This window comes from Colias eurytheme, chromosome 18 (genome assembly GCF_061535395.1).
Source record: "Colias eurytheme isolate Ceu_HAF_F1 chromosome 18, ilColEury1 Martin Lab GWU primary, whole genome shotgun sequence".
In the NCBI taxonomy this organism is placed as follows: Eukaryota; Metazoa; Arthropoda; class Insecta; order Lepidoptera; family Pieridae; genus Colias; species Colias eurytheme.
The window spans coordinates 1480741-1501134 of NC_142997.1; the positions used below are offsets into that span (position 1 = coordinate 1480741).

The 20394-nt window shown below is 34.4% G+C and overlaps 1 protein-coding gene across 1 annotated transcript; it reads right to left on the reverse strand.

Moving 5' to 3' along the window:
- Positions 1–1753: 1753 nt before the first annotated feature.
- On the reverse strand, positions 1754–2977 carry LOC149900441 (uncharacterized). The gene has a single exon (XM_090112607.1). It carries the CDS (start codon positions 2579–2581, stop codon positions 1754–1756), a length of 828 nt encoding a protein of 275 aa, XP_089968733.1. The 5' UTR covers positions 2582–2977.
- Between the last annotated feature and the right edge of the window lie 17417 nt (positions 2978–20394).

Sequence of the window (20394 nt, forward strand, 5' to 3'; positions counted from 1 at the left end):
CTTTATTAGAACTTAATTTACTTAAAGCAAAAGTGAGAGGTTTATGGTCCGTGTAAACTGTTAAATTTCTACCTTCGATTAAATCCCTAAAGTAAACTATTCCTGAATAAATCGCTAAAAGCTCTTTGTCATATGTGGAGTACTTCTTTTGCGGTTCCGATAATCTTTTTGAAAAGTATCCTAAAGGTTTCCAAGAATTTCCTTCCCACTGATTTAACACTGCCCCTATACTAAAATCTGACGCGTCGGTCATTAACCCTAATTTGGCACTAGATATTGGATGCGAAATAGTAACGGCATTTTTTAAATTTTCTTTACACACTTCAAATGCACTATTCGCCTCGTCTGTCCAATCTATACGCGTCTTATCTCGTTTTTTAGCCCCGTGTAAATACCTATCTAAAACTCCCTGAACTCGAGCAGCGTTAGGAATATGATTTCTGTAGAAATTTAACATGCCCAAAAATCTACGTAATTGTTCTACTGTCTCCGGTTTCGGATATGATTCGATAGCTTTGACTTTTTCCGGCATCGGACTTATGCCTTTTTCTGAAACTAAATAGCCTAAAAATTCTATAGAGGACTGTCCAAAAACACATTTACTTAAATTAATAGACATTTTATATTTACTCAACCTCTCAAATATTAATCGTAAATGTTCTCTGTGTATATCGGGGTTATCCGATCCTATGATGACGTCATCTATGTAACCGAACAAGACTGACTGACCTTTGCCCCCTGTATAGTCGCTGCCATAATTCAATTGTTCTATACCTGATAAAACTGTATTATTGATAAATCTTTGAAATGTTTGTGCCGCGTTACGCAGGCCAAACGTCATTCTTGGGAATTCGAAAAGCCCAAATGGTGTAATAATGGCTGTTTTTTTTAATGTCGTCTGGATTAATACCTATAAAATGATACGCTCTACAAATATCTAATTTTGAAAAAAAAATCTTATTATGTAATCCATACGTAAAATCTTGTACCCTAGGTATCGGATAACGATCTGGCTTTGTAATTGCGTTTAACATCCTGTAGTCCCCGCAGGGTCGGATACCACCGTCTTTTTTAGGTACAATATGTAAAGGACTGGCCCACTCACTATTTGAAGGTCTACATATGCCCAGCTCTTGCATCAATTGGAATTCCTTTTTAACCCTATCGTACCTGTCGGCCGGTAACCTCCTGGCACGCGCGTGCACAGGTGGTCCAGTAGTCTCGATGTGATGATACACGGAATGCTCTGGGACATCCTTGAAGGCTGGCGGGCGCGTGATATCCTGAAATTGTTCCAGTAAATCCGCGTAAGGATGATTGCTATTTATACTTTTAATAGTGCCGAAAAAATGTGTACTTTTCGTTCCACAGACATTTAAACTGGTAACTGAATCGATTAACTTATTATTATACAAATCTACATTTAATTTAAAATTCTTCAAAAAATCGGCACCTATTATCGGCTGTTTTACATCACATACGACAAAGGGCCATTTAAATGACCGTCTTAGGCCTAACGATAACTCTAAATTACATATTCCATAACATTTAATTTCGCTGTCATTTGCAGCATACAACTTTAGATCGACTTTTTCGATAGGCTTTCTAACACACCACTTTGGAATGACGGAAATGTTAGCGCCTGTATCGATCAAAAAACTATATTTCGTTAAATTATCTCTAATTAATAAACGATGGCTTTTGGTTACCTGACCTTGAGTACATCCGTCCACCGCGCCCGCATGTACTCTGTCTAGTTTCCCGACTGCTTGGCTCGCCACGCGCAGGGTTGCTCGCAGCGGCTAGCTCTCGATCTGTACCGAAAGTGAAAACGGCACAGCCAGTCTGGGTCTCCAGGTGCTCTTCTCGGTCGCGATGTCGATCTTCTCCTGAAGTCGGTCCGCTTGTCGTTGCTCCTAGAGCGCCCGCGACCCCTCAGTTCGGCGCGGAGCGCTGCAACCTCCAGCTCCAATCTGCTCATCTTCTCTTCCGGCTGCTCATCTGTTTCCTTCTTGCATGACACGGCTGCTACATCCCCAACGTTGGTGTACTCAGTAATCTTGTCTGCCATGGCCGCCAGCTTGTCCAGAGACTGATCTTCACAAACCGCCATGACTGCTCGAACTGATGACGGCATTTTTGACAACCACAGGCTCTTGAGTGTGTTGTCCGCAATTTGTGCGCTTCGACCCAGATCCTTCATGCGCCTTAAAAACTGGGAGGGTCTTTGCGAACCCAATTCCAGCTCCGACACCAACTTATGCATTTGTCTTTCGGCACTCTCTTCATAAACCTGCAGCAGCCTCTCCTTAAGCGCCGTATACTTGTCCTGGGCGGGTGGTGACATCACGAGGTCGCTGACCTGCTGAATGGCCTCTTTTCCGAGTTTCGATATGACCAGGTTGAATTTGGTCTCTTCCCCCTGCTTCTGTGGGGCCATCACAGACTCGAACTGTGCGAACCACAACCTTGGCAAATCTGTCCAAAATTCTGGTAGCTTGGTGGACACGCTTATCGATGCCAACGCCGCGCCTGACGCCCCTTCCTTGATCTCCGTGTCTGATGCTGCTGCTTTATTCATTTTGATTGCCGATGAGCTGGTGAGCCGCCTGCCGCTGTAGTCGCCACGTGTCCCGCGTGCTCTTCGATTGCGTCACGCTAACTTCCTGTCGCCGTGCCGCGTGGAATTTTATCTCGAACAAAAACTTGCCCCACAGCCAATGTCACTATTTACCTACGCCGATTTTTGATCACGTCGGGGTCACCAGTTTAGTGTACAGAGGCTGGGGTCTTCAAATTAAATACTGTATGTTCTGAACTGCTTTATTATATTTATACATTTATACCTTATTAACGTTAGCTTAGTTAGGCGAGTGGCAGACGACTGGCTCTCGCAGGGGTGTCGTCATTCGCCGCGCTACAAACCGCTGAATTTACGATATTTGATTACTGTGAATACACACATTACTATGACACACACTACAAATACATCGATATATTTTGTTAGTACATTTTTATTTCGCTCCATCATATTCCCAGTGCGTTGTTAGTCTGGCAGACGACCAGCTAGCAATTTGCGAATTTACGAAAAGGACAATATGTATTGCTGTCCTATTTCACGTTCATTTATTCATATGTTTTTCTTATTTGATGGAAATGTTATTTAACCGTTTGCAAGATCACACAAATTTTCTATAGTAATACCCATAATACTTTCGTCAAAATGTTGTAATTAAGCTATTGCATAGCTTCTATCACGGGCCTTGAGCGCGGCGACCGAATGTAAAAATTCCATAACGAAAAAACCTAACACCCCCCACTCCAACCGGCATAGCGATGCGATGCCATGCAATAGCTTTACCGCGGCAGTCTTCGAGTGCCACACGTATTTTTTAAGCTATTGCATAGCTTCTATCGCGGGCCTTGAGCGCGGGGACCGAATCCAGAAATTCCGTAACGAAAAAACCTCACGCTCCCCACTCCGACGGGCACGGAGGTGTGGCTTGAAAGCATAGCATGCAATAGCTTTACCGCGGCAGTCTCCGAGTGCCACACGTCTTTTTTTATTTATATTACGTTTGATTCATATAAAAAATATAATTGCAAAAAGCAAATAAAACATTCCCCGTAATTAGCACCTCCACGTATTTGATCTCGATTGTTTTAACTTCTGCACGCGATCGGGCGACAATAAAACGCTGAGCGATATTCATTGCTGCTTCTATCAACAGCATTGCAATTAATTAGCTCGGATATGACTCAAGGGACAGCAGAGACGATAAACATCTCACGATATTACCATTATAGATGTATGAACGATAAATTCATAGATTTATAGGTACGGTACATTGTCTGCGGTACTGCGCTCGAATAAATCGTTCGAATGGGATGCGATCTATCGATTTATTTCTCTATAAGCTAGCGCAATCGTGGTGTGAATTAATTTTTGGTACAAATGTTAATGATTGGAGTTATTTTTGGTTCAGTTTAAGTGAATTGTCAGTCTACTTAGAACACTGTTTAACACGCAGTTTGGACGATAGGTTATATACAATGTATAGCTCTCTATAACAAAAACATGTGGAGTTCGTAACTATGTTTTGATTGATGTCGTTTAGCAAACATATTTTTTTAATTAATTACGAAAATAGACAACTTTGCAATTTAATTACGGCAGTTTGGCAGAAGATAAAAGCAATGTACCCATTGTTGGATGTATTTGTTTTAGCCATTTTAATCCAAAAAATCCAACCTTTGCTATTACATACATGATTCGCTACTCTGTTATAACACACCATTTCACCCTAAAATTTAATATAAATATACGTATCACATAACGATGGGTGTGAATACTTTACACATATGCGATCGTAAATTTTTCAAACATATTTTACTGTTGAAGCAGAATTTACGAGCGGCGCATTAATTTTGCTGCCTCCATATTTGACTTAACGAATCGTTTTAGGGAATTTCGATGTTCACCTTTTCGTATGAAGTTCTAGATAAAGTTACGTATGTATGAAGCGACTGTATTTGTGGTGAATTTTTAGGGCATTTTCAAATGTAGGTTGCGATAATTGGGTGCTTGAAGGCATCTGCGATATTTTAATGATATGTAATGTCACACGGTGCTTGTGTCAATGATTAGAAGAATTGGCTATTGTTCGTTATTTTAAAATCAATCAGTGAAGAATCATGACATATTTAATTAAAATTTAAACGATACATAATAACACTCTAGCAATTTTCCATGATATTTATCTATTGGACGAGGATTTAGAAAAGTACTACAGGGTAAAGCATGAAAAATGTTTTAAAAGTTATAATTTAACAACTGCATAGAATAGCATTATATATTTATTAATACAAAAATCAATATAAACATGAAATAATAAGGAACAACTTGCAACGGTTTAAACAATTATTTATTCAGCAATTTTTTCGTGATATTTGCCACATTATAATATGATTTAAAAACATTTTTAAAGGTTATAATGATCCATAGTTTAACTTTGGTTTAACTGCATGAAACAGCATCTCAGTTTGGAGCTACAGTGAGCTATTTCCTTTGAGAGGGACGTCAATATTGAGGTATTGATTATGCACGTTACGGCACTCGAGCACATGAGTAGAAAGACGGAACAGAGACTAAGCTTCAAACAAACGCGAGAATCGATTGCACTACTACAAGTACGCGGGGCATGTGTGTGTGACCGCAGGCCGCTTGTCGCGTACGCAGCGATTCTGGAAAAAACCGGTTTGCGCTTGCACAGGCATAGGACAGTCTCAGGGTTGATACGACGCACGTTGTTTGTTTTATTAGTTGCAACTTGCAAGTTTGAATATTTTAATATAAAACGTAATATTTCATTGTCAAAAATGGTTGTTTATTGTACTGTGTGTATGAATAATAGTAGAAAAACTAAAAATATATCATACTTCAACTATCTCAAGGAGTACAATAGGTGAGTAAATATTTTGATTATTACTTTTTCAAGTAAGTACCTACTTGCGTTTATTTTATTAGGTCCTTTTTTAATAAGATGAGAATTGTACATGGTGTGTTTTTACCTTTCATTATTATTACAAGTTTAGCATTTGTAAGTATGTATGTATGTATTGTAAGTGTGTACATACCTAGGTTGGGTTGTAGTAGGTAGTTTTGTTTAATTTGTCTTAACCTATTGTGACAACCCTACCAAAATAGGTAACAATTTTGCACGTTCTTAAGAAGCTTAGTCTCTGTTCCGTCTTTCTACTCATGTGACTCGAGTATGATTTTAAAAGGTGCACTGTTTATTTCCATAACTTTACTGGGTTGGGAATTTTGGCAGAATTATGCGAAGGGTTTTTTAATTGAATTGGAAATGTTTAAAATAATTGTAACAGATAGAGTATACTTACTCTATCTATAATCTACCGATTTGGCTCATCTATAAGTTAATGGTTATAATTTAAAATTTATATCCTGAAGTCCAAGTTATATGGAATAAAAATAGACACACGCTTGTAATTCTTGGAAACAATTTAAAAAAAATGCGTTTCTATGGGGTACTACAAATAAAAACTGTCTCATATGTAAAGATACGTAAAGATCTTTTAATTTTCTCGAACCATCGCCATTTTGTGAATACCATCTTTTATTTATGAAGTCCAATCACCAAAATGCCAATGCCAATTTTATGATTTCATCAATTCCAACGTTCTACGCACTGTCAGAGTCATAAAGCTGAATATAGCGCGAATAATTTGAACAATTCGAGTCTTTTAACTTTATGTTGTAACAGAAATGGAAAAAACCCGTCACGCGCGGGCTTATTACGTGGAGCCGTCGCTAATTCGTTTTTATTACAAGGGAAAATTTTATGAAACTGAATTCTCAGTCTTAATTGGTGAAATAATTAAATGGAGGGCATTTCAAGGAGTGCTAAGCATATTTCGACTGTATGTAATTGGAAATATTTTGGGTATTCTCCGCTTTGTTTGGTGTTCCGTTAATTGGTGCGTTTTTAAGGGTTCACGACGTCTTCAAATTATAGACTTTTTCCTGTTGTCTTAATATTTTTTTAAGTATTATTTGAATTAAATTAAGTACTCTGTGTTTTTGCTGTGATGATGTTCTTTGATTAATTTTTTTTATTTTCTCATTCAGTTTTTTTATAATAAAATTTATTTTATCTATAAACTAAAATTGCCAACGTGCACAATTTTAATTAATAAAATTGTAATTTAACTCACTTATGAATGAAATTGATTTTAGGCTTTACGTAGCCCTTCTAATAAAAACTCTGTAAAATATCTCGTTACCTACGTTTTGGGGAAGGCCGTAGGGGATATATTTCATATAATCTGTTTTACTCAGAAAACATTTTTACGTGCGTTTCTATATAAAATATCATTGCGTGCCGGTAGAGCCTTCCAGGCCTGTCTATCGGACATTTTTGTTTTAGTAGCATTTGTATGTCCACCCCCTAAGTCTGCTTTTTAATGAGTTATCAGTAGTGATGCAACGAATACGAATACGAATATTCGTATTCGCCGAATACGAATATTCGTAAAGTAGACATTTACCGAATATTCGTATTCGGCGAATATACGAATTTTTAAAAACGAATATTTTTGTACGCAACTCTATTTACTACAGATTTAAAATTCGCGCGTAAAAATATGACGTGTGCAGAGACTGCTGATCCACTGGCCTTTTGGCGAGAAGATGTCAATTTTCCAAGTCAGAAAAAACTCGCCCAAAAATATTTTTCACTGAAGCCATGTACAGTGCTTCGGAAAGACTTTTTTCAACGGCTGGAAACATCCAGACTGAAAAAAAAATCGCCTAGAACCAGAAAATCTACGAATTTTATGTTTTTTAAATAAAAATTTGCCTATTGTAAATTTTAATTATTAGAAGAGTAAACATTCATTAAATAATCGTCTTTTATTACCAAGGCGAGATATTCTTATTCGTATTCGTATTCGCCGAATAGTAGGTTTGATATTCGTATTCGTATTCGTATTCGTAAAAGTAGTATTCGTTGCATCACTAGTTATCAGGTCCAACCTTCAACCTTCCATTGCTAAAAAAACCGGTAGTAATATTTCAAATGCATTTATCCCGTCCCAAAAAAAACAAAACATTTTTTTTAATTTTAATGATATTATATTAAAGCATAAACTATACATTCATTGTGTTGATATCATAAGCAACTTAATGTCAGCATTAACATAAAGTAAAAATATTGTAATTTTCATAATATTATATACCTACTTGAAGTGCATATGTGGCTGTGGCGTTCGTAATTTGCATGTGTGTGTTTTTGACTTTGTGTGTATATACCTTAATAAACACATTATCCCATAAACAATTCAAACAGTACCGATAATGATTCAACCTTCGTCAACATTATCTTGTTGTAAGGAGCAGGTGTCATCCGATCCATAATCAGTCCTCAGTGGATTTGAATCTATCGTAATGAGGTAGTTTGATCTTGTCGCTGTATGTGTGTTTAATTTATTGCTACCTTATTTTGAATCGCATTGGGGAATACAGAGTGGTTGGATTTATGATAGGAATACCTTTCTGGGTTGTGTGTGTAAACATTGTATGAATTTTCGTTCGTTTGAAATATGTACTTAGCTATAACATGTATTATTAGTCCTATGTGCCATTATAATTTCTACTGCGCATTTATATTTACGTTCGTATTTATACTAAATCGTCGAAAACATAAGATTGAGATTTTATGTAAGAAAATCTCACGTAAGAAGTTATTTTCTCTTCTCGCAATGCCGTACTCTTAGCATTACTATCTGATAACACATAACTACACGAACACTCATTTATATTTTACAGAACCCCTAAATCTACGCAGAATATTTATTCTAATAATTTAACCACTTTGACACGGAGGCATAAAGTGCCAAAGCAATTTACGCCCTATACCGAATATAGATACAATAAAATACCATAAAAAAGACGTGTGGCACTCGGGGACTGCCGCGGTAAAGCTATTGCATGCTATGCCTTCAAGCCACACCTCCGCGCCCGTCGGAGTGGGGAGCGTGAGGTTTTTCGTTACGCAATTTCTGGATAAGGTCCCCGCGCTCAAGGCCCGCGATAGAAGCTATGCAATAGCTTAAAAATAAATCTCGAACTAAATTACATTCCTGTGAAAGGCTCTATAGAAACAACATGTATGCGCGAAAAATTCATGAAAATTTGTAATCTAACGCTCGACCGTTTGAAGCGTAGTTATTGATAAAATTCCCGAATGTAGTTAAAAAGAGAAAATTCGTTTGACGAAATATATTTTGATTTATTTTTACTACGTTACACGGTGACGGTTTATAATGAGATTGTGTGTGGTTACATTCGCCAAAGGTAAGCACATTAATAAATGAAAAATTACCGTTTCAATTTCCATTTTATTTCCTCCTGAGTAGGTATAACGCAGTGCCTTGCATTACAACGATACTTGAGCTACGTACACATGGGTTTACCTCTACACCTCTTTTCACTGATCAAAAATCAAAATCAAATCATTTATTGCATACAAACATACAAACATATTTGCAACCTTGCGCAGGTATTGCAATACAGTTAATCATTAGTGATAGGCCGGCCGGCATTTAATATTATAGCTATATAAATATATTCTATTACACAAACAAATGATGGTTTAATCTGTTTTTATTTATCTGTTTACGACCTTCCAACCGCGCTTCACCCACATTCTCTAAAACCTGTCTTGAGAATAAATCTATCGATTAAACATACCGCATCAAAATTCATTGCGTAGTTTTAAAGATCACACAGAAGTGAAAAATTACTTTGCTAAATATAGTGAAAAAATGCATAAAATATCTATAGGCAATATGTAATTCTACTCTAAATAACTTAGGGCGCGTTCCCACTATGTCGTAACGACTAATTTATCGTTCGACGACTGTCGTCTCTACCTGTTCCCATTATAACGATTGTTTGTCGTCAACATTTTTTATCGTTTAGCGACTGTCGTATCTAGCTGTTCCCATTGGATCGCTCAGATCGCTCGCATCATCAGCAAGCTACAAATCTAGTTGCCTCTGCGACGCAGAGTCTGCGTTCGCTTGGGTTGGGAAAAGCAAACCGAATACAGACGCGAGGGGCGCGCGGGTGCGAGAGGGAAAGGAAAACACGTGTTCGTCTACATAGAGTTGCCGTCCACGATTTTTTTATCGTTTTACGACTGTCGTGCTTGCTGTTCCCACTGTCACGACAAAGTGTCGTCACTGCAAAAACTGTCGTAGACGACAGTAAATTGTGTCGTTCTAAATGTGAACACCTCCATTTAAACATATAAGCCACGACACTTAAAACTACACGATTATCTGTCGTCACGACACGGTGGGAACGCGCCCTTAGATTGTATAAGGAAGAGGATACAGAATAGAAAATAAGAATCGTCGCCCTTAGCAACTAGTTCGAATCTAATTATCATCGAGATTATCATCACAGCATCCAATCAGAGTATACACGTGGCTCTGGTCAAAGGTTGTCATGACAGAAATGAATGAAATTTTACGCAACCCATATTTCCTTTACCTGGATTCCACGAAGATTGCCCGATAAATCAGACACTTTGACATCAAACAGTTTGTCTTCGAGTGATTTATTATATTTTATTGGACAATCTAATAACGCGAAGTTGATTCTTATTATTGAAACCCAATTTTGATGTTTTTAGTGACGTGATATAAAGTTTTTCGGATGATGTTCAAACCTATATCTAGTATATAGTTTAATTGTTTAAAAATTACTCGACACGCCAACCTGAGCTGCCCATCTATCAAAGGTCCGGACACAATATAAATCATTTTTATTTGACGAGGACGCTATTATTGATTGTTATAAAATAACCATTAATTCGGTCGCGTCGTTACAACCTAAAGGGTTGACGGGGAAGATAGATGATTTTTTTTGCGGACTGCAAAAACGTAGAGGAAGTTTGGTGAATTTTTGCCCTGCACGGAAAGTTTTGATAGTGTTTTTGTATCCCATGTGTTGGATGTTGTTTTTAAGTATTGGTGTAGTGTTAGCGCTAGCTTTTTAATTTTTTAGATTAAAGGAGTATTTATTGATGTTTTCACTGGTATAAAACACATTTTTATTATTAAATCTAGAAACAAAATCTTCCAAACAAGCTTAGAATTAAATTACACATTCACAATTCATATTTTATTTTAATAGTAAACAAGAAAATAACCTTAATACACTCTCGAATAATTGGAAAGCACTTAAATCAAAGACACATTATGCAAAATACAGAAAATTTTACTTTGACTTATCTGTAAATGAAATATTACAGCATCCAAAGTCCCAGATTTTACACATTAGCATTCAGTTTTTATATTTCAAACGAGTACTTTTACACGTAATTTAGCATTCAGTCACATACAAGAAATGTTCTAGAAAGTTCTTTTAGTCATTCAGGCTATATTTAGGTCAACCGAGCGTAAGATTTCACACTCGCAAGAGTTCCTACTCTGACATGAACTGAGGTAACCGGAGGTACGCCGATCACGTACATATATGCATAGAATTTCTCAATATGCGATAATCTATTGCATATCGGGAGAGGTATGTTATGGAAAAATCGAAATATCCTCATATTGTATAGTACATCGATATAGGAGGTGCAGAAATGGAAGGTAAGTACTGGGTTTATCAATTCCCAGAATATCATAGACACTGTCTAAAAATTATACACCTATAGAAAATATATAGTTTAAGAACAGAAAAAGAACTAAAAATTCATGTTATAAAACTATTACATGGAAAAATGCTACATTTAGAAATGCTATGAAATAAAACTAATTACTAATGTTTTACGAATTCTTAACTTGAATATTAACTGAACATATTCTGTTAGAAGGCTCTATATCGTGGAATCTGCATCATCCATTACATCCAAATATAGTTTATAACTAAGTTTATAACTATGTAGACGACGAAGATTTTCAATTTAAATTCCACATCCAAAACGGACCATCCAGTTCTGAGATACGTATACACATAATATACACACGTTTAAGTTACAAAACCCCTCTTTGCGTCGTTGGTTAAAATAGTCTCGGTCTAGAGTACAGAAGGCTGATTAATGATCACTTGTCCAGAAAATCAATAAAATGGCTGGTAGATACATGATACAAGTAAGTAATACCGTTTCTTAATTATTGGTAAAGGCATTTCTTGGTATTAGAAAAAGTATGTAATATAGAAAAACGTGTTGTTACCAATTTGATAGCGTACTTAGAAAAATATGTTTAGATGCAAATTATAAACTAAGCGTATTTTCTAGAATAGGTTCCTATATCGCCTGCCTGAAGATTGGTATGAGTCTAACATAAGTATAAAACTTATTACATATATAAAAGCAAGGAAATAAAAATATTATGTGATATTTTTTTAATATTTGATAATGTATCGTTTCTGTCCATAATTTTAATAATTGATGGGTTTGTTAGGCGATACCAAATGAAACGAGTGATCAATCCGAAACGATGATTTATTGTGTTCTATTTTAAATTAATACAATGACTTATATAATGTTTATTTTTACTTAAGGCTACATATGTTAGCTTATGACAACTTAAGGCTACATACTACAGGGTTATTATATGAATGACGTGTACCTATTGCTCACTAGTATGGAACTACAAGTTGAGGCTCTGCCGTTTATTCTTACTACATATTTACACATACATATATACTGTTTTCTATTTACTACTAAAGTAATATGTGGCAATCCATAAAAACTCGAGTAGGGAATAATTATTTCCCTCACACGTGGGAAACTCGAGGAATTTATAAAGTTTCAAGCGGTTTCCAATTTAACTTTAGTTTAAAAATAATTAGCCAAGTGTAGAGCTAACTTTAATAGAATAAGAAACTGTTATAAGCCAATGCTTTTAATTATAATAAAAAGTGAGAAACTCAAGTTTTCATTGTCCTGAGTTGAAATACGATGAAAGGTTTTATCAAGAATGCAGGAACTTATTATGTGTCTAGTGAATTCCTATATTCGTTTGTAGATACTAAAGTAACTATACTTATAAAGTTAGTTGACATCGTACTATTGTAGTGGAGGATCGTCTATATGCATTATGCATTAATAGTTTAGTTGGAATGTTTTTTGCGATTTTACTTCACGTTTACAATATCTTTATAGCAGGAGAAAAATAAGCCGGCGGAAATAATTCGTGTAGTTTTGAAAATTTGGCATGTCTAGATGATCATATCGAAAGTCTGCCTAAAGATTGACTATCCAAAAGGCTGTCCAAATTCGTTCTTGAATAAATTTTTCAATTTATGTCTCTACGGAAAAGAAGTCGTATATAGTCATAAAGTCGAAATTTCCGTACCAAAGCTTGTAATTATTAAAACGACCATTTAAACTGATAAAATCGATACAAGTAATAACAGTTCTTCACAAAATACAATAATTCTGGCGATATTAATGGCTTGGAAATTTTAATGTATCTTCAATAAATTTTACAGTTAATTTCAATGCTATAAATAAATATGGTAATAAAGCATTTTTAATTTACGTAACCGTTACATTTAAATGAAAACAGGTGCGTTATCGGGATGTGGTGTGATGATTTATGTGCTCGTGCTTCGCTTGCAAAATAATGCCCAATATTTATTTTAATTATTGCCGGAATTTATAGACGACAGTCTTAAGGGTTGACACATTGTGGTTGTCGAACCGTATTAACCCTTGTTTGTAAATACATAAGAATAAACAAAAGGTTGTATTATTATTCACGAGGTTGTCGAGATGTGGGACGGTGTGTCTGCCGAGATAATCCCTATAGTTGTGTCCACCAATGGGCTGGTTCCTGCCTCCTTAAAACAATATTTAAGGAGGTTGGATTTACCGGTAAAGCCCATGACAGTGGGGATACAGCGGGCAGTCCTTCTGGATAACGCTCGGATAGTCCGAAGGTTCCTCACTCAGTCGCCCTAGACTCCGGCCGTCTGGCCACTCAGCCGGAGTTTTTTTTTCACACCGCCGCGAGGCGAGATACTTGCCCCCCCAACAAAAGGAAGAAGGATAAAGATTTTCAGGAAAGAAGAGAAGAATATAGAGTAGATATTAGTTAGATCGTTTAAATAAAATAAAAATTCATATAAATAAATTTATTACAGTCCAGTCAGTAAGGCTGTTATGACTATGTCTCACCCGTTTTCAAATAATTCAGAAAACTTCAAGATGGAACTGCGTCTTCAGCGATATTATCAATGTGTCATTAAACATCGACACCTTGCGGATAATAAAAGTCCCAACAGATAAATTAAAACAATAAAATCCAATACATCTATTTAAATACATTAATACCTAACAATAACAGGAATGTAAACCATAAAATAGGCTTTTAAATTCGGTATGAAAACTATGTTTTGGTCGCATTGTGGTTTGACAAATGTCGGTAAACTATGCGTAGGTCATTTGATATGGTAATTGAACAAAATCGCTGTATTGGCTATTTATCGTGCCTTATTTATTGTTAGCTAGAAGGATTTATTTCAGTTCCTATTGGGTCCAATTTATTGTTTCGATTCAGGTTTCTAGCTTTAGTCAATAGTGAATTGGTAGTAAAGTACGTATCAAAATGTTGAATATTCGGAAAGTAGGTACTTATAATAAAAAAAAAAAACATATCGGCCGAATTGATAACCTCCTCCTTTTTTGAAGTCGGTTAAAAATGTAATTAATGTAGCCAATTGATGAAGCATAAAGTTAATTCGATTAGGCTGAAAACTGATGAGGAGATAGCTTAGAACCAGGAGGGGGACATTGGATACTTTTAATCTCTAAATTTTGAAACAAAAAAATGACATCTTGGACGGAGCCTGGGCGAACAGCTAGTGACAGTATAAACTGAAAATGAGTATGGTATATTTGATCATTGGAATTTTAAGACTATTATAAAATACGTCGTTAAAATAATACGGTTCATCGTAAGCATGTGACCTGTTTGTGAAGATAAAAGCTCAATCTATTTTTAGGAATTTAATGATGATTAAGTTACTATTATAGATCACTTATACATTTATTTATGTACAAGTGATTAGGCTATTTATATAGCTTTATTTATAGACAAGTGACTGTTATTATAAATAACTTAACTGTTCTTTGTAATTATTAGCGCGTTAGAGGCAAGTGGCTCCTGCTTTAGTTCTTGTTGAAGATAATATAAATAAAAATGTTTTTCGTTGTGGAAAGGTTTCCATTTTTTCTTGTTGGAAAAAAAGAAGAAAAAATGGAATCAAACACAAAAGCTCTCCGTACAGAAGGACTTCTTTGATGAATTAATAAGGTCTAACCTTTTGGTGAAAATTATGTTCGATTATAGCGAATACGTTTGATAATATTTTGGAAAATCGTTTATAAGGTACCTACTCTGAAATTCTCATCAATAATACAAGAACAAAAAATCAATAATAACTCTACTGTTTTCCAAATAACAAGAGATTTTCCTTAAAAATTTCTAATTAAGCAAAAACTAGTGTAATATGTAATCGGTATTGAGGTTTAAAATTCACCTATGACTAATGTGCATTGTATCTGATCAGCGCGACATAATAATATCACTACTTAAATATCCACGAGATAACAATCCCTATTAATATACAGATTATGTCAATAAAACTGAAGACAATGCAGTATTGTAAAATACAAACATGGACATTGATCGTTAATTACATTACGGTATGTGCACTGAAAATTAATTATTGTAATTTTACTCGCATGAACGAAGATGTCCTGTATTCTGATAAACAGTTTCTGCTTTTGTTTATTCATATCGTTAATAGTTCGCGTTCATTCGTAATTAATTATCGAGTTTATAGCTGATGCAATTTCTGGGGTTTTTGTATTGTATCAATACATATTTGCTGCGTTGTAGATTATTGGATAGGGTTGGTGGGATTCTGATTATTATTTGAGATCTTTTTTAAAGTTTAATTAGTGTTGTTCTCCATCTCTTTGTATCTTATCCAATAAGAATTTCTAAGTATATTATAGACATGAAAGTCTATAAGAATGTGTGATTATAACTATTTCAACGGATTTACATGATACTTTACAGTGATGTATGTTTATGTACCAGAATAACACATAAAATATAGAGAAGTACTTACTTTTTTGGCCTTGCAGAAATACTTACTTTACCGCCCAGCACAGCTAGTAGGTAGTTTATAAAATACAAGGACATAATTATTATTACTAGTCAGTACTTATATTCCTTATAAAATATTCTATACCATTTGTTCTATAGTCTATACTCTATACCATATTACCATTTGTTCTATAGAATATTCTATAGCATATTATTTTATTTTAAAAGTAATTAACAGCTCATTAAAAAGATATTTCATTCTGAATAGTTATTATACGGTTTCAAAACGAGTAATTTCAGGGAACCAGTAAACACGAAACGTTAAAAACTTCAGTGCGTTGACAGCGCTTTAACGCCTACAGTTACTGTTACCACAATTTTAAAATAAAGAAAACAGATTTTAAAGAAAAAAAAAAATATTTTGATTAGGATTTAAATTTAATAAGGTCTAAATAAGGTTAATTCAAACTATGAGTCAGATTCATTATCATAAATAATTCAAATGGGTCGATATGCAATGAGGCTTCAAAATAAATAAACAAATAAACATACAATTTAGTTGACTCTATACATAAACGCAACGTTTATTTCCCGTTATTTATCTGTTATCAACTTGCCAAGTTTGAGTTTTCCTTATGTTCCCTTTATTTATTTAACAGACATTCCAATAAATTTACTAATGTTATAGTATGTATGTAATGATAGTATTCAAACATATTGAATCTGAAAAAATGACGCTTTGTACTTTGCATTTTATATTTTAAACTAGAACATACAGTGAAACCTGGTTATGTGAGACATCAAGGGACCTGCAATGTCGTTCCACTTATAGAGGTATTCCACTTACCCAGTGTCTCAGATATACAGGTATAAATAAATATCTGTCTCATTTACAGAGGGTTCCATTAATAGAGGTGAGAATACAGTTTATTTCAGTTATACAGGTGCGATCATTAAATAAAATATATGGTAGGGTAGAATAAAAATGAGTAAACATACAATGTTATCTCAGTTACAGAGGTTTATGCATATAAAATTTACTCGCTGTCTCAGTTATAGAGGCAACTATGTTGATAAATCGAAAGAACAAATCCCAGATATAGAGGTTTACCTCGTCCCACTAACAGAGGTAATTCAGTGCCAAAGTGTTGGTACCTCAGCATGAGTTCCAGTTATGGAGGTTTCTCACTTATCCAGGTCCCACTTAAGCAAGTTTCACTGTATAATCGTCTTTCTACGTTTCAAATTAAATAAATCTGTTATTAAAAATAAATTGTGTACATTGTATAACTTTCTACACAAAAAAAATCAATCAAAACACAGGAGCCTTAACTTAACATCAAAAATCATGTTTTCACGAATTTCGACGTCTTGAACTTGTATATAAGCCCTACAGTTAACAATTAGGGTGACAGACGAGTCCCATTAACGATCTCGTAAATTCAAGGACTCGTGGACACCCTACATCTAACATTGTACTCAACAATAAATAACTCCGGTAACAGCCTCTCTGTGTTATTTCAGTTTAAGAGATCGTAAAATAACACTTCGGTAAAAACACATTAGTGGCTGAAAGATCTTATGAGCTCTGTTTGTTTTGACACATATATTTGTGTAAAAATACGTATTCATGAACGAGAATTGACTTAAAAAGTATTTAGCTGTATTGAATTTGCTTAACAATGGGACTTTGACGTTATACTTCATGACTCGAATTGCTTTTCAAAATAAAATTATAAGGGTGATTTTGCACCAATAATTTGCGAGGATGTGTAGCGATGTGTTGTTTGTAAATAACCAATCATATCGCTTCATTTAACCAATTACGGTGAAGAAGTTATTTTAATTTTATTTGGTTTATGTGCATAAGGCATTTGTTTAAAATTGAAATATACAAATTTGATTCATTTTTAACTCTATACTAAAATATATTTTTTGTCTTATACAGCATACATAAATAAATAAGCTCTACATATTGTTAATTAAAACATTAATATTTTTTATCATTATTTTTTATTTTACATAATATGATATTCATAACAGGTCATTAAATGTAATGGAAAACACTCGTTACCAGAATGTGTGGCCACCGCACACAAAAAACATTCGCGCGTAAATAAATTCCTTATTGGATTTTATAGTTCACGGTGCTCATTGAAATGAGTATTTCGATGAATGATTTAACATTGTGTTAAATTAAAAAAAAACTTGATATTATGAATATATTTTAATAATTAAAAAAACAGTTTAAATGATCACGTTGACGACTTTCAATAATAAAATAGTTTAAAAAAGCTAAACACACGCCTTTATAAGATAAACTATAATTTCATAATTAAGATATTTTGAATCTGTCGACTTAAATTGGACCAAAATAGAGTCCAAAGAATACGGTTACCAAATCAGAGATAGATAAACTTTTATTGACTCATCAACAAAAAATAGTCTTTTCATTCATACATCTCACTTTAGACTACTTTATGGGCGAAACTTTAAGATGATTGTTACTTTTTTACTCAAAAAGAGCTGATCAGTTATAGATGATATTTGGGCAATGAATCTTTAGATACTTTTAGTAAGCTAGCTAGCTAGCTTACATAGGCTACTGAAATCAAAGATTTTAAATTTTGCTATCTGACTGAAACTAATAGTAATAATAAATTAATTTTTCATATAGAATGCTAAGTTTCCGGAAGTAGATTCACCCGCGGTGTCTTAAAACTTAACAAATTATTAACCTTCTTCTTGAACGATTTTATCTATTTAAAAAGGAGCAAAATCCATTAACCTAGTTACATAGTTTTAAAAAAACAAGCATAGAGATAGACAACATTAGCGACTTTGTGTAGTGAAGACAAGCCACATACTGAGATGCCATTAAAACTATATTGCTAATTTAGGGAAATTTGAATGATACATTGCAATCTAAATCAAACTCATTATAGCATACAATAAAGTTGCTAATTGCTCAGAATAATCTAAGTTGAGGTTATACAGCTAACAGCTGTTGACTAGATCCAACTTTTAGGTATGATACAAATTGGATACACAAACTTGTGAATAGAAGTTGAACAGAAGTCGATGGGTTAATGCATAGAGTGGAAATTGGCAGACAGTGCTATTTAGTATGTTTTAGTATAGAATGTTATATGCAGTTTCTGTTGTGTCTTATAGTTTCAGACTCAGTCTAAGTATAGAATTTTAAAACACGGGCTTAAAATTACTAAATGATGTGATTCATGTACGTAATTAAGTAAGTGAAATCTCATTATAATATATAAGAGAATAAATATTATTATTTGTTCTTATATTTCTTCTGTAAATAACAAAACGCTGTCTTTTATTTGCTATCTACTAGCTGCGTTCCGCGGTTTCACCCGCGTGGCTCCGATTCTGTTAGTCTTAGCGTGATGATATACACTATACAGCCTTCCTAGATAAATGGGCAATTCAACACCAAAGTAATTTTTTAAATCGGACCAGTAGTTCTTGAGATATGCGCGTTCAAAAACAAACCAACTCTTCAGCTTTATAATATTAGTATAGATTTGTCTTGATATGTGTGTGATTGTTATAGTAAATAAGTTATATTATACTATAACGATTATTTCATTCAGCATTAAGACATAACCATAAAGGCTCTATATAGGAACAATAATTATAAAAAATCCCAAAAACTGATACACAATAAGTTTGACATTTCGAAAAGAGCGATATGTTATTATTTACGATCCATTGAGATTAACAGATAATTAATATTCAATTGACGTTACCCCTTCAATGGTGTAAAACACGAGTAACATAATTGAGTGGTAGATTATGACGTCATTTGCATTTCCTAATGAAATGAATTTCACTATACAATTTGCGTCGGATAATTAATAATGTGGCTTTGGTAATTAGGTTTTACGTATTCACATGTGGCGATATACAAGGCAATCTAAATCTAATAAAGGGTGTCGAGCTTGGGGTTAAAATGTACTTTGTAGTTTTGTATGCATTTTTAATTAAAAAGAACACGCAAATAAATAGAATGAGTAATAATAAGTAATAACTATGTAGTTAATCTATATATTATATATTTTCGACGTCAGATACTTTAAAAATAACAATGCTCTAAAGATTATATTGTATATTGTAATAAGTGCTATAGACAAAGTAACATGTTAGAAAAATAAGAAAGTGGAATTTAAAATCGTTACTTACTTTATTTTGTGTAAGTACTGTTTTTTGCAACAATTAGAAATTGCTAAATATTTTCCTTCCCAAGTAATGTCCATTGTCCATAATTCGTGAAAAACAACGATCGAAAAATTTCTCGATAATTCCGTCCGTATTGGAAGTCGAAAAACTCGACAATACCAAAGTTTTTCCTCTCGAAAAGCAATCAGGGACGTCGATTCCACAATTGGTACTCATTGAGTGGAAAACTCGTGACAATTATTGTCTGTCTGTTTGTTCCGAGCTATTTACAGTAAGAGTTGAATCTATTTTGACAGGATTTTTTAAGCTATTGCATAGCTTCTATCGCGGGCCTTGAGCCCGGTGACCGAATCGAGAAATTCCGTAACGAAAAAACCTCACGCTCCCCACTCCGACGGGCACGGAGGTTTCGCTTGAAGGCATGCTATGCAATAGCTTTACCGCGGCAATCCCCGAGTGCTACACGTCTTTTTTCGGCATGCGGCTTGCCAGGTACCGTCACTACATAGTAGGTATAAAATAAATTTG